The sequence below is a fragment of the Amblyomma mixtum genome, chromosome 3 (assembly GCF_055824585.1).
Source record: "Amblyomma mixtum isolate Tamu chromosome 3, ASM5582458v1, whole genome shotgun sequence".
Taxonomy (NCBI): domain Eukaryota; kingdom Metazoa; phylum Arthropoda; class Arachnida; order Ixodida; family Ixodidae; genus Amblyomma; species Amblyomma mixtum.
Window position 1 is genome coordinate 37,470,216 of NC_143014.1, and position 15,167 is coordinate 37,485,382.

Here is a 15,167-nt window from a genome sequence, read left to right on the forward strand (position 1 = left end):
ATAACGGTTTGCATTGTTATCAAGTTATGAGGCTAGCTGCAATATGCCTTTTTTATGCTTTGTATTGCTCATTTTTTTGGGTCACTAGGCAATTGCGTTAAAGGCTACGACCTGAAGTTGTATTTATGTACAGGTTTTTGTGAACTCTCATCAGCAGTGCTGTACAAAAGCCATTAGTCATAAAAAAAAACTATTTTCAGTCCCTTCCAACAGTTACTCTTCCCCACCTGACGTACTGATTGATGGGTGATAGAAAAATTTAAAAACTATTTCAGGTATTCCCCAAATCCAAGTGCCCATGGTGAAGAAATTTGCTCAAAACACCACTCGACTTCAACGAAGGTGTCACGTTCGTCTGTCAAGAATCGCACCCGCACTGGAGTAAGAAACCAGAAAATTTGTTGATGTTTTTTTGATAAGTTTAGGGTGGCAAGCTTGCACACTACAAACTCATTCGGGAACAGATGTGCCAAAATAACATTGCCTTTGCACTTTAAAGGGACACTGAGGAGAAATTGAAGTTGGCTTTTATCGACAGAATACCAGCTCCTGATTACAAAAACGCCACTCATTCTGACAACAAAGCTCTTGTAAAGTAGAAAAGAGCAAGAACCAAAATACAGGTATCGCCGCCACAGGCCAAACTCGCAAGTACAAGCGTGATGACGTCATAGGACAAAACAGTGTTAGTAGAACTAGGAGACGAGAAGCCATGAATCGCTGAGGCGCAGCCAATGCATGTGCAAATCTCCTTGATGGCGCCAGATGGCGCCATGTACCCGGCAGCTACGCGCGCGCCTGCAGCATCGGGACCAATCAGCGCCTGCTCACCGACGGTAGGCGGGCTCCCGGTATTCCGCTAACGGTAACAAGGTACACGGTATGCTAAAGGTGTCTATTTGCGAGAACTTCGTTGACGACTTCGAGAGCAGGATCCATCGTAACGCTGGCAAAACGCCGGTCGAAACGTAAATGAAGCGACGGTAGCGACGGCCGCAATAGCTGATAGATGCCTTCAACGTGCGGCTGGCGGTAGCTTTTTTTTCGGCTGCTGCTAGGCCGCACTGCTGGCCGCCAGAAATCACGGAGTCTGCGTTATGTCATGTGCACGTCATATTTCACGTCACTTAGTCCTGTGTCGTCATAAGAGAATCCCAAGTTTGAATCAGAGCGGCGGGAAAAACTTTTTCAACTTCGAATCCAAATTTCTTAGAAATAAATGCATTTTTCACTGCCGGCCAAGTGGCAACAAAGCCATGAAATGCCGAACTACGGATTTTGCTTTAAAAAAAATATTAATAGAGCTCTCCTCACTGTCCCTTTAACTGGGGCTAGAGTATATTAAAAGTCTCAGTTGAACAAGGACTTGTTTTCCTCGAGCAAGGTATGTTGCTAGGTGAGTTGGCTGGCATTTATTATTCTTACAAAGGCAGCGCTGTTATCCACCAGCACTGCCTTTCTAAGAATGACAAGTTTTTGGTAGGTAGATGCGATCGGCAAATACTGTTTCGCTGCTGGCTGTGCTATTGGAACAATTAAAATACATTATTATCCCCCCCCCCCCCCCCCCTCCCATGAGAACAAGGTAGTAGAGTCGAGCCCACTTATAATGAACCTGACGGTGATCGGATGGCGTTCGTTGTGTTTGAAGTTCGTAGTAAATGGACTTGCCATATTACAGCCAAGAAAACTGAGTCTGACAAAAGTGGCGTTTCTTTAAAAAGTGGGTTTTGTGCGTCTACTTCAAAGCTGACCCTATCATGGTGCTTTCCAAGCTCTGCAATGCGGTCATGTTCTTCTTGCAGAGACGATCACCGATTGTTTGCTGCTAACAGTCTGCTTTAGGAACGCGTTATAATGTATAACGAATTCCATATGAAGTGTTCATGGTAGCTGGTGGTGGTTCAGCCGCATTAATCAAATTCGTGGAGGTCAGGCAGTGTTCATACTTCTCATAGAATAGAATAGCTTCATTAGAGCTCATCTCTGAGATGTTGCCGTCCGCACCAACAAAGTCGACCCTTGAGGCATCCAACTAGTTGTGCATCAAAGGTGGTTTGAAAGAAATTCACGAGCGTCTGATCAGCTGGGCTTTCCACATTACCATCTGTCGTTCCTGGGCCCATGCAGTGACGAAGGTAGTGTAGTGCACGTCGCAGAATGAATGTATCAGCTGCGCTGTTTGTTTTCTGAGCGCTGTCTGCACACAGCAACAGCAGAAAAAGTCGACAATTGACTGGGCAGGAGTTGCATACCACGTGACCTGCTGTACTAACAAGGCATTCCAACTTTTCAAATCGCTCCCGTTGGTTGATCCCTGACCATGCACAGTGTAGCTTTGCCTTCGATGCTGCCTCTATCTCATGCCCACCGCGAATCTTCTACTTTACACGCTTTGCCCAACCAGCATAGATGAGACGATTGACATTCAGGCCGTCAGTGCGCTTGGCCGGTGGTTATCTACAGTTTCAGTGCCGCCTCTTTTACTGCTGTTTTGAGTCACCATGTTTGCTCTGAGGTGGTGTCACGGGGGATGAAAGACGCTCTCGGGTCTCTGCACTTGGAACCACACTGGGTACCAGGTCACTGGGTACCAGGTCACTGCAGCATAGATAGTAGTTGGGCAGGTGATTGACTTGCTGCGTTAGCTGCTAGCTGAAGCTCAATTGATATAGACAACAGTATTGTACCAGGACCTCAGACTAAATATTAGGCCTGCAATGCAATATGCAGACTGGCAAGAGGAATAGAACACAGAAACAGAGAACAAATTTCACACAATAAAACCAAAAGTAGGGAGGTATGCTACTGGAAGGCAAGATAGATTTGAAATAGCAGCCCTGCTGTGCAAGCTTAGGATTGGACACACGTACACTACACACACATCTTTTAAACAACTCACCAGAACCGTGTTGCTCAAGGTATGGTGGTCAGCTTTCTATTATCCATGTCACCACTTTCCAGAGTTGTACTAATATATGACACTGTCACACTCCTCTTTCTTGGTAGGGTAATGACAACATTTTGACTGTAGAGTTTTTAAACTTTTTGCAGATGTGAGATTCCTCTGTGGGATATCTTACTGCCACTTACCTCAGCCTTTTTCTCACTGCTGAGGAGATGGCTGGGTTTATCCCAGCTTGTCCGGATCCTTGCAGTTCTTGCCGAGACAAGAACAGCGGCTGAGGCTGCTTGTGTGAATATTAAAATTTAACCTTTTAATGACTGCTAACATTTTTTTAAGCCCTGTATACATATTCTTCTTTAGCAATTTTCTCTGCTTGCCATCATCGATACAGCTCATGGATCATATTCATAAATAACTTTTAGGCCCCATGCACCATTGTTGCTTTCAAGACTGGCTCCAGAAATGAGGCACTCAATTATATGCTTCACCTTACTTATGGTGACAAGCTGCAAAATAGTTGCAAAATTCAAAGAACTATTACAAGTATCCAAATTTACAATGAACATTTGATGATACCACCAGCACATGTTCTGAGATGTTTATCACATTACACAACTTTAAACCTTTATCATAACAGTACTGACATTAGATTTTGCATTAAAAGTCAAACTCTGTTTAAGATAGATCACACAAAAGCATTTGACACAACCTCTAACAGACTAGGAAAGCTTGTAAATGTACCATGTATTTTACAACTCAGAAATCAAAAGCCGGCCAAAAAAGGTTTCCATTACATACATAACGGCTAGGAACGCTAGTCTGCAGTGCATTTGAGCATGTGATGAGTACTTCTGGTACTTGCTAAGTCACATCGGTGCATTTACGATAATGATGGATTTTTATGGCACAAGGGCACCTCTGTGAACCTGAGTTGACAAGTAGCCATGTCTTTGGCACCCTCCAACCAGAGGTGTCTGTCAAAACTGGTCTGTTCAAAACATTGCATGCATTATTAGTTTAGCAGCATGTTGTAACAAAAATTATCGCCCTATCTGCTCTAGATGCTGAGATATCCTTCTTGTAAACTTGCAGACGGTCAAAAATTTGTGTTTGAGACAGACATGAGGTATAAATTGCAGTTATATATTAAATTAGAGCTAATACTTCATCGAACGAATGCAAAACTTTATAGATAACTAGAATGTGGGCTGCAGATTTCGAAAATGCTATTTCCAAAAAATTGATTTCTTCACCATTTTTGGGTCCCAAAGACCCTTGTCCTCGCCCCTCTTAAGTGTGCAAAGATGGTGTGCTTTGTGTGCTTTGTAAGTGCAGGAGGCATACTGTGGGTACTCATTTCAGGGCAAAACAGCTGACTCAAGTGGACCAGTGCGTCGGTCAACAAGGGCCACCAAAAGTCGCACTAACAAGGATTGAAAGAACCTTTCAGCCATTGGGCGGCACCTGTAAGCCGTCATGTGATTGTTTCAGTCGAGTGTCACTGACGTGTGCCTTCTTTTTGTACAGTGGCTAGAGAAGAAAAAAAAAATATTTTCTGGAGAAAAAATTGTGCTACATAAAGCCCTTGCATGTTTTTGTGTTTGTTTGTTTTTTAGCCTTGTTTGACTTAACATGCCACTGCTGTGTCACACTAATCGTGTGCATTCCTAACTTCATGCATTCTGAGTGGTTAATATAAGTATGCACGGGCTGTGTTGAATGAAACAGTTGCTTGATATCTTGTGTTACGCACTACTCCCAACACATTCTCTGTGGCAAATGGTACAAGTGAAGGTTTCTGTTAGATATGTGAGGAGTAGCAACATTGGCCAGCCTTAAGCTAAACTCAAAGTGCACCTGCTTTTTCTTTTTTGCTAGTGCCATAAGTGCAACTATCGTTGTGCAGCTTTTAGTTTTGCCCATGCAGTTCTTGTCTGTTGAATGCATAAGTAACAATAAACTTGCTGTGATATATTTTTCCAGAGGAACAGGCACATTTGCAGTTGCAGTGTGAAGTTTGGCATACATTGCAGGTTTTGAAATGCCTGTACAATCTCAAGTTGTGCACTGCTTCATATGCATACGTACTACTAGTTCTGTTTTCATATGAGCTGTACTGCATAATGTACATCAGTGATATTAACACGGTTGAATTCACTTGTTACTAATCAAGTCATTGCTGTGGTTCCTGTGTCATGGCAATCGTGTGACTCCTGTTTGGAATGCTCCCAGGTTTGAATTGCTGCACTTGTGGTTACATTAAAGTGCAGTGTTTGTGGCAATGACGCTGTGGTCTCTTAGCATTGGAAGTGTTAGTGCCCGCTGTTATTGGTAGCATAATGTGAAACAAGCTCAGCAACAGTGGTTATTGCTTTGGCTTGTTGCATTTTTGGCTGCATTGTTTGTACCCACCATCCTAATTATGTGTTCACCATGCCACATCTGTGTGTTCCTGAACACTATAGTCCGAGCCATTTGTTTGCATGTTTGTGTGCCTACGAAATGGAGGTGCAATAAGAGGCTATAGGCACCTATGTCTTCTGTTATTATTGTCGTCGTGTTCGCTTGCAGTTCAAATATGTCTGGACATAGTGGTATTGAACTAAAGGCTAGGTAGAACACTTAGTAATATACAGAACATAGTTGTGCATGTCATTTTGGCATACTATGAACTCTGTCATTCCTGCTAGATCTGCTAGCCCAATATGTAGGGACCTAGCACATGTTGTAGCATTTGATGGATTTTTGCTCTGGATCCAAAGGCTGCAGCATTCCTTTTTAGGCTGGGCAAAATACCAAGGTATCACAACTCATTCATAAAAACTCGTGGTTGTACAGTCGAGCCCAGATATATCGAAATATTGTTTCCCGTATTTGCTCGCATAATTTTCGCACCCCCAGCTTTTACTCGGATTGAAAAAAAAAAACTTGCATATTTCGCCCTCTCTGCTATGCCAGCCCACCAGCATGTACGTGGGTGCGCTCAAGGCAGGCTTGGGAAGATTGGCGCGGCCGCGTTGCCGTGTGTGGTTGCGAAAGGTGCAAGTGGCGAGGGCGTGAATTGTGCGCCGTATACCCGGCTCGGTCGCGCTGTCGGTCGCTTTCCCAGACGAACAGTTGTGCACGCACCCAAATCCAAAACTATTGAACCTTTTGCTATTCGGCTTGCCACTACAGTCTGCCGGGCCGCACACGAGGGCAGCTTTGCTGTCTACTGCTGGCATCGCAATTATATCTTGCGTTTATTGCTTTGAGCTGTGCATGCGCCATCATGCCGTCCCGCGCGGAACTACATAACATGGGGCGGGGCGGGAGGGGTATGTGTCTTATATATGGAGTGAACTTTTTTTTTTTTTTTGGCCAGCGAGGGGGGGCGAGTTGGGAGGTCATCATGTGGGTGGCAATATACAGTATATATTGCATGTTATGACCTTTGTAGAGTTCTTTAGGACAAGTTTAGAAAATTTTTGCATAATTTGCACCCCCCTTTTTTGAAGCCTTAATTAAAAAAAAAAAAGTGCACAAATTACGCGAGTAAATATGGTATATTGAATAGTCTGAATACCTCCTTGAAAACCTCGTGCAAAAGTACAGCACTACTGTTCTAGTTGATCGAACTTGAGCACAGCGGAATATCCCATATATCGAACGGCGCGCCGCGCCCCTGCAAGTGGTGCTTCTACTAATGGCGCTCTCTGAACGCATGGAGACTGATCAGCTATGCGGCCTTGTGGCTGTGTGACTGGTGGCACTGTTACCACCGTGAAATTTCGTGACGAGGTGAACATTGGGTTTGCTTGAGGGTGGCCTTTAGTCTCTTGTACTCATTTTCCACGTTACATTGCTGTCATGCAGTGAAGCCAACCTAGCTGAAGCCTTGCAGCAGCCCCTGCATGCGTGCTTCACTGCTGAAGGAATTGCAGAGACCAGCTGTGCCCTAATTTGAATAAGTTCATTCTGTTTAACGTGTACTGGCAACAGGAGTAAACATCTAATGGCACACAGTGGCTAGTTCCAAATTACCGTCCGCATTAACTTCGATGTGAAGCAGGTTGGACCTAGCAGCGTCTAGTGAGCAGTCTGCTGCCAGCATGCCGGCGGGCAGCACGTCGCCGGAAGAAGTGCATCACTAGCGTGGATGCAAAAAATAGAGGGGACACTTAAGCTCCACCTTAAGGGTATGACACGATAGCGTAGTGGGTTAATTCCTATACATGCAGAGCTGGTAACTCTACATTCATAGACCCCTAGGAGTCTTCCTACCACCCCTGGCACAGTGGTTAAGCAATGCGCCACTGCCCTGCGATGGCAGGTGCTGCCACCGGTGGAGCTTGTGGGACCCATGTTGCTCTTCCCTAGCGACCAATCATTAATTTAACTGCCACCTGCCACAGTAGGCAGTTTGTTTACTATCCGCTGGGCAGCTCTCCTGAAGTTCATGTTGCACACACGGCAATACCCGGCTTTACCTAGCAGAGTGAAGCTATCGCTTCAATATGTTCTTGCTTCTTGGTTACAGATGAGCTTATCTGTTGCCATTTTTCATATTTTGAACTATTTCGCTGTACCCTTCAAATGAGATATATATGGGTTCAACTTACACGAGTTCTACAGAAATACAAGGTTGTAGACTGGCTGTGAAATTAGTTTACTGAAGGATAGTAAACTCTAGTCAGTAAGACTTCCATTATGGGTATTACATCACTTGAAGATGTATTTTTTTTTGCTTAGCCAAAGAGCAGTAGAAAAGCACGAGCATCAATTACTCGTTTTTTTTAGGACCACAACTTTTTTTTACTTTCCTTGCATTTTGCTATTTGTATCTAGTTTTTGTCATGAAAGGATTGCGCTTTATTTCATTGTGTGAAATATAGCCAACTGTTTTCGTAAATAAAGAGTGTTACTTCTCAGGTGTGTGATTGTTTTCTTATTAGCCTGGCCCTTCTTTTTACCATATTTTCAGCTTTCAGTATCAGACCATCTTGTACATTGCACGTGACAGCATGCTTTTCATCCTGTCTTCGCACACACATATCAGCTTCCTGCCTTTGGCAGCAAAATTTACGTTTGGCTTACTAGCATCACAGAAAATTTACCTTGTAATGTTGCTTTGTCAACTGTAGCTGATGCAATGCCTACTAGCCTCTCTGTGCCTTTGTGCAGTCTATTCACTTATGATTTAGTCTCAGAATGACATTATGCATCTAGCATCATAATGCAGTTGCGTACATGGTCACTGTCAAATCTGTTTTTGTTTTTTTAGGGTATGCTGTTGAGCCAATGCATGTGGTCACGTTCCAGCTGTGTTATCTACTTGGAGAAAATATGCAGTTTAGCAGCTTTTCATTCCGCGCAAAGTGCATGACCCACAGCGTGTGGGGTGTTCTATTACCAAAGCTATTTATCCACAGAGACAACATTGGTCTTCCAGTATTGCACAGGTTTCACTGCAGGCTTATTGGCTCACTGTTGTAGAGCTATAAAGCTGCAGGTTTCCTTTTTAGGTTGATGAAAAATACTAAGAAGAGCGGGAAGTTGGGCAAGTTAATTTTATTTTGTTATAAAGCGGCATGAAAAAACAAGGATGACGAATGAAGCAGACACCACCAGTGCCGATCTTGAACTGGCCTTCTAGTACTGACCATACGTGTTTATACCATTTCCACTGAAAACCAGTAATATACGCCATCACCCCTTCATTTTTTTTCTTGAAATCATATTGCGCTTCTTGAAAGATTGCCTGCTGGTATGCTAATTGATGGCTGTCCAGTGATAGGGCTTCCTTATGCATGCAGATCCACCCTTATGCGATTGCCAGCTCCCTTGCAGTCCTATCCATGTTTGCATTGCAAATGACGGGTGTTCGTTGAAACAGTTCAGAGCTGCACATAATGTGTCACAAGTAACTGATTGCTGTTAATAAATTGAATTTCCTATGAATTCTGTAATGTGCTGGTTACTTTTTGCTAGGCAACACCCATCTAAAACTGATAAAAAAAAATTAACAGAGTGCTCGCTCTGTGGAAAACCCGCGTGCACAAAGGTGTTCGGACATGCAAGCCAAATGGCCTGCATTTAAAGCCTGGGTTCCACGGTTGGCATTTCATCATAATGGTACAGCAAAATTTCATGTTTAGTTAGCTGGAGCTTTGTTCCCTCAGAGTGCGAACAACAGCGCAGCGTGACACTTTGCACAACTACGACATGGTGCCCAAGGTCTTCTTGCATTACAACTCCACCCTTACCTCCAGCGTGTACAAGATTCCAGTGTCACTGCTGATGTTTTCACAAGAAAACATGGAATAAATACAGACAAAAATTTAGATGTGACAATTAACAGCGCATGAATTGCAGCAGAAAACAGATCAAGGAAGCCACACTGGCTAATTCTAGTCTGTGAATCTTTGTCTTCTCCTAAGAATGAAAACGTAATAGTAATCAATTACTTTTTTTGTAATTGTTCAGTTAATTTTGGGGGGCTATAATTGACAAATGAATTCACTTGCATTACACACAATGTAATTTTATTCGGTTGCTCCTTTGTGTGACATTTACAAGACTGGAACAGTGGGGCGCACTTCTGTCTACATTCACAACAGTGCATAAGTAAATTTGAAGCAGTCATCTTGGTCAAAAAATTTTTGTGCTCCCTTGAGCAGTCATATTAAAGGGACACTGAGGACAACTCCATCCAATTATTGTTCTTAGTAAAAATTGATTCTCTGCCTCTTTCCGGCTATGTTGATGCTTGTCTGGCAGCAAAAGGGTGAGAATATTGGACTTAAAAATATTCCCGCTTTTGGTTTCAAACCCATCACGTCCTTACCAAAAAGTACAGCTCGCTACCGCATTCAAGTGGATGGCGGAGTAGCACAGCCCCCGTGATCAGTGCCCAAAAATCGGTGTTGATGCATGCATTTCACTTGCAAAATCGGCCAGAGATGGCAACACCTGTATTTCATTTTTTGATCTTTGCTAGCTAATAAAGACTGTTTCCAGTGATGGTGGTCTGTTTATGATTACAATACGGTACCCTTATTGGTGCAGGCCAACTTCTATTTGCCCTCATTGCCCCTTCAAACAACTGGCATACAACCTACCGCTGAAAAAATACCGAGGTACCATCATTCATTCGCAGAAACCTCCAATTGTAAATTTTTGGCTTGTGGGTTGCAGTGAAAATTATAACTAATACAAGGTTCCAAGTTCCAGCTAATATACTCTCATGCTATAACTGTCCCGCTTAGCTACATCACGTAGCTTTTTCTTCTTTTTGTGGTGGCACTTCACTTCAAACTAATCGAAAACTTTTACCATCCCATTTGAAAGGACCCATACATCGATATAGTCGCAAGCAGCATGACATACAGGTAACACTGCTTGTACATGGTAACAGCTTATTGCGAACTATTGGATGAATTGCAGAAACATAAGTCAACAGCTTTATTTGTAGACGGTAAAAACATGTACAGGTTCACAGGCAACCCTTGGAGGTGTAACCTTTATTTAGAGTGGTGCATTAAAAAGACAGCTCGGCAACTTTCAGCAAAAAGTGCTCAATTTGGGGACACGTGAATATAGCTCCTGCTCGCCCTTTTCAGAGACAGTTGTCAACATGACGCAACTGAGAAGAATGGTTGTGCCATAGTGTAGAGCTGGCATCATGACATTGTATGGACTGAAAGGTATATGTGTACATTTAATGTACACAGTTCATTACGTACAGATGGGTGTACATCTTTAACGCCAATAGTCCAATGCATGATTTGAATTTTCCCGCTTCAAATATAGCTTGCCTAATGAGGTTTATTTTGTGGGAAATTACAGACTGACATTTACTACAGCAGGTTTGCACAATGTAGTAGTCGGAGCACTGCTGAAGTTGAGCAAGGCTTGTCATGGATTGACCAACAGCACACATCTCTGCAGTCACATGTGCGACAACAATCAAACAGTACAGCCTGATCAAAGACCACGTGCCCACTCCTGCCAAATCCTATGATAGTCTCTCAAAACCTCCGTTGCACTAGGTCGCTGATCTGGCTTACGCAGCTTGCACTGGCGATGCACTGAGAATAGGTGAAACTTGAAGCTTTCAGCTTCTCGTGTTCGCCCCAGGAACCAAAGACAGACATCTGGAATCTTCCAAATGTCGCATGCAGTATTGCACAGCGATTCATGTGGCATACTTCCGTGCTGCTCCGGTGCCAACAGATCTCCATGCAGTGGTGGTGAACCACAAGCAGCCATTTCATTGCGAGTGGCATATGGTAGGGCATCAAGGTCATTGACACGCAAGGTCAAGTCTGGGTGGACTAAGTATTGTGACAGTGTTTTGAGTAATGTGTTGGAATCACACATGACACGATTGTGGCTGTGCAGATATTCCAGAATGGTAACATAGCCGAGGCAGAGGGAAAAGCGCCGGAACAAGGTGTTGTACCTGGAGAAAAATGCCCACACAAGGTTGAGAAAGTATCAACAAGGTAACTGCACTATGACAGTGATTGTAGCAAGCTTCATAAAAATGCCGGTAAAAACTTGTGTGGTTTGCGAGAGCACGAGAAAACCTGCTCACAGCGCCTACTGCATAAGTAACAGCCCCAGTGCTCATGCAAATGTGATTACCTGACAAGCCAACACAACTGGGAACTGGGAGGGGTTTGCGCATAGAACTTACCCAAGAAGTTTCGTGTTGAAGAGGGTCTGCAGACCCGCAGCAGAACCGAGTGTGAAGTACTCGGAGACAAGAGTATTTTCGCAAGATCCCATGTATTGAACTGTGTAATCGGCATGGCCTAAAAGCTGGTGCATATGCAAGTTGTGCTGAAAGTCTGGCTGGAGACGTGCGTCCGTCAAATTTGACAAAACCACCGTGTGTTCTTTCCATTTTGCGAGGTACACCTGTCATGAAATGAAAACAGCAGAATTCATAAATAAACACGTTTCCAATCAAGTAAAAGAGAATGGTTGCACAAACTACAGCAATGTCACTGTGCGCTTTAACGAATGGGCAATGAATTTGCACTGTCAAGAAGGCACTTTCAACTTCATTGCACAATGTATCGCAGGCACATCAACAAAATCTGTTGTTTCAAAAGGTTCAGAAGAGCGAAAGCAGCAGAGAATGAGAAGAAAGAAAACCAGACACACGTTTTTCACAGTGCCCGATGCTAGGAGATCTAGCACGCGAACATCGTTTTTTATATCTACACAGGATAACGAAGGGTGACAGTCTGACATCCCCGGCAGCCCGAAGCTGCCGTTGGGACACACTGGCCTGCACGATAAACTAGCCTGTTCCGTAACATCTTCCCAACACTTCAATTTCCGTTCGCTGCCTTTTTTGGGATAGCGCCAGATAAATGCACAAGCGACTATACAGAACACGGAAATTTTTAAACACAAACTGCTACGCCAGAACATGCACGAGACGTCATCAGCACTCTTCCACGCAACGGGCACACATCGAACACATCCCCGACCAGCGGCGCTGCTGGCTGGCTGGCTTCTTGCACAACACGCAGCCAGAGTGGCCAGAGCGCAGCGCGGCAGCGCCTTGACAGTTGGTATATTAGCTCTATGCTTGACAGCTTGCCAGGCCCGTACGGCGTGAGAGTTGTTGATACGTATTTATTATAACAATTTTCTGCTCGCAGGTGCAGTCATGGCACTTGTGGACCGTGGGTTGTAAAACAGTTTTCTTTGTCATGTACTTGACATGTTTCGCATCGCCTTTTTAATGGTCGCTAGCGTGAGCATGTTTTGGCGCGCACTTCGTCCTGCCGGGCTTGTCATAATCACACTAGCTTGGTATCACCCCTTCACCATTTTGGCACAAGCGGAAAGTTTCAATTTGGACATACCTTCTACAGACATTGACTTCTGATGTGTTGTGCTTACGGCTGTGTCATCGATTAAGAGCTGTGGCGCTCATGGATAACGAGGCGATTCTCGGAAAAATAAGGAAGTATATTTCAAACAAGAATTTAAAACCGGTAAGTTTTTGTAGGTCATCGCCTTTCTGCAATTTTATTTCATCTAACGAATGACCCGTTCGTTTAACTCTTAAGGTGCACAACTACCTGCTGAACGATGCGGTGAAAGGCGGGTCAAACATATCTGCAATCGCGAAAAGTGTGATCCAAGGTAAATTGCACTCCTGTTGTAATACTGTGGGTAAAAAGTAAAGAAACTTGCCCATTATTGATGCTGTCTGGAATGTTTTTCAGAACTGCCCGACGATGACTTCGGAAGAGAACAGCATAAGGAGATGTTCAACACCATCCTTTCTATACTCAAAAAGTACGACCTTTCGCCTGCGATATGCTCATCACTTATCGGTGTACTTAATTCGGAGGTAAGTTGTCAGTCCTGCTTTGGCCAGACAATGACAGATCATTTGTTCAACTAGAATCTGCCTAAATGTTAGTGCGAGGATTAGTTTTTAAAGACAACAGAGCAGGAAGGGAAAATAGGAGATAAACACGGCGTTATGAATGCTCACGCTTTTGAAGCATGCCTGCATCGACTCCATTTGCTGTTCGCAGCGGAGTGGAAGCCACGAACACGAGTCAACGGATTCTAAATCTGTGGTTCAGCGTGTCTGTTCGGTTGCCGCGTCACCTCGCGCTCGCAGCTTACACTCGATCGCAAACAATTGCAAGCTATGAGGCTTTGTACAGCAAATGAATTCGATGCAGGCTTTCTTTGAAAGCGTAGGCATTCACTACGTCATGCGTATTTTTAGTGTTGATCGCTGCCGCAGTTACTTTAACTTTGCCTTTTCCAGTTTTTGTTGGCTTGTCGAATTTGAGTAAAATTTCAGGCTTTTGAAAGAGGGAGCATGCTGCTGAGCACTATTTGCTGCACTGGCAAATAAAAAGCTCTCACTGTGAAGACAATTATGAAAGCAGCACCTAGACTGAGCTGCAGTAACGTTGAGGCCCTTAAGACGAGTCGTCTTGATGTTTCAGCTCGTCGCTGTCAACGCTGTTGTATAAAAAGCAGTCATTTTGTGCTGTACCGTCTGCCCTCAGAGGAATGGCGCCAAGAAAATCTCCAGCCTCTGTAAAATGGCAACAGACTGTTGCCATTGGAAATGGGCAATCTGAAAATACATGGATAATTTCTGAACAAATAATAGGACTTCATTGGTGTCTTCTTTTGTCAAGCCCTTCCAGCACAGGTAAAATGGCAAGGAGGGAACAAAGTTGTGGAATATTAATTCATCTGTGGCTTGTGGATTTGCAAGCAAAGTTGCTCTTAAAATGCAAGAATTAGCCTGACTGTGAAATAGTGAGAAAATGAGATAATAAAGTTTACAGGAAATAGGAAATATTTAATTACTACCGAAGTCCTTATGCGTATGCCTTTAAACTTTTTGTGCAGGTGAATAACCTGTCCATTAACACACGTGCAGCTGTTGTTTATGATCTTCTGGATTCCCTGAAGGATGGAACCTCATTGGAAAGAAGGTGAGTGAAGACATTGGTATTATTTTAGGGCCACAGGGATTAACTGGACCTTTGAAATCACTTTCCTCGATTTTCTATGCTTTTCAGGTGGCTTGAAGTCCTCCCAGATCTGCTGACTAGCATTTCTCAGTGTGACACTGTTGCAGTGAGGGGGGACAAGCTGTCTGGAGGGCAGTTCAAGAAGTTGGTTGTGGATAACCTGTGCTCTTGTCCATGGGAACCAAAATGGGCCACACCAATAGCACGGATTCTAAGGTGGGTCAGGGCCATAACCTTTGTGTGTGCGTTGGATAAAGCATTAGAGTGTTTTCTTCTTTTCTGCAGCAGCCTTTCATATGTTAGGCACCTGAACTGCGGCAAGGTAATGACTGGTGTTGTGTTCAACCATGTTTTTTTCCATGTCGAGATAAGTGGTCATCACAGGAGGTCATGCTATAGTCGGATGCAAATCAAGAACGAAGCGGCAAATGCTCTTCAAAGGAGCCCTTTCAGCTGATGGGGTCGACCGAACCGTTTGGACCTGTTAGCATGAAATCGCGGGGGGTTGTAGATGAAGACGGATAACCTTGGCTTAACCGGATTAACCACGGCGTCATGAAAATCAGTTGATGCCATTGGCTGGAGGGCCTCTTTTGAGGGGCATCTGCTGCTTCGTTCTTGAGTTGTGTCTGAGTATAATTCTCATGTGTTTCAGGCAACAGTGACATGCTTTCCCATTTGCTGCAGTCTTTTTGTGGACAAAAATTGCAGAGGAGATTGTACATTGCAGTCTATGTCGTATA

General features: G+C 43.9%; 3 protein-coding genes across 5 annotated transcripts in view; 2 read left to right on the plus strand and 1 right to left on the minus strand.

Annotated features, from left to right (window-relative positions):
* Positions 1-7,818, plus strand: part of LOC149349677 (uncharacterized protein T19C3.4-like) — a 35,942-nt gene extending 28,124 nt beyond the window's left edge. For both annotated transcript variants that reach the window (XM_089578744.1, XM_089578745.1), the window contains exons 9-10: positions 276-381; positions 4,271-7,818. In XM_089578744.1, the coding sequence (XP_089434870.1) occupies positions 276-381; positions 4,271-4,345 (181 nt within the window). In that variant the 3' untranslated portion in view covers positions 4,346-7,818. The remainder of the gene's footprint in view (positions 1-275; positions 382-4,270) is intronic.
* Positions 7,819-10,334: 2,516 nt separating this feature from the next.
* On the minus strand, positions 10,335-12,362 carry LOC149349678 (protein O-mannose kinase-like). The gene is made up of 3 exons (XM_089578746.1): positions 12,062-12,362; positions 11,589-11,812; positions 10,335-11,351 (listed from the first exon to the last, which is right to left on the minus strand). Exons 1-3 carry the CDS (start codon positions 12,332-12,334, stop codon positions 10,874-10,876), a joined length of 975 nt encoding a protein of 324 aa, XP_089434872.1. The 5' UTR covers positions 12,335-12,362; the 3' UTR covers positions 10,335-10,873.
* A 133-nt stretch (positions 12,363-12,495) lies between these two features.
* Positions 12,496-15,167, plus strand: part of FANCI (Fanconi anemia complementation group I) — a 62,616-nt gene continuing 59,944 nt past the window's right edge. For both annotated transcript variants that reach the window (XR_016290151.1, XM_089578733.1), the window contains exons 1-5: positions 12,496-12,906; positions 12,982-13,057; positions 13,141-13,268; positions 14,300-14,385; positions 14,473-14,640. Coding sequence is in view for 1 of the 2 variants with exons in the window: in XM_089578733.1 (XP_089434859.1) it covers positions 12,844-12,906; positions 12,982-13,057; positions 13,141-13,268; positions 14,300-14,385; positions 14,473-14,640 (521 nt within the window). In the remaining variant the exon portion in view is untranslated. The remainder of the gene's footprint in view (positions 12,907-12,981; positions 13,058-13,140; positions 13,269-14,299; positions 14,386-14,472; positions 14,641-15,167) is intronic.

Bases quoted from the DNA above. Each gene is read 5' to 3' on its own strand.
- LOC149349678 (XM_089578746.1), bottom strand. From the start codon at position 12,334: ATGTTCTGGCGTAGCAGTTTGTGTTTAAAAATTTCCGTGTTCTGTATA. The intron at 11,813-12,061 runs GTGTGTCTGGTT...ATTTCATGACAG, and splicing joins CATCGGGCACTGTGAAAAAC to GTGTACCTCGCAAAATGGAA. The intron at 11,352-11,588 runs GTAAGTTCTATG...ATTTTTCTCCAG, and splicing joins TTCAACACGAAACTTCTTGG to GTACAACACCTTGTTCCGGC.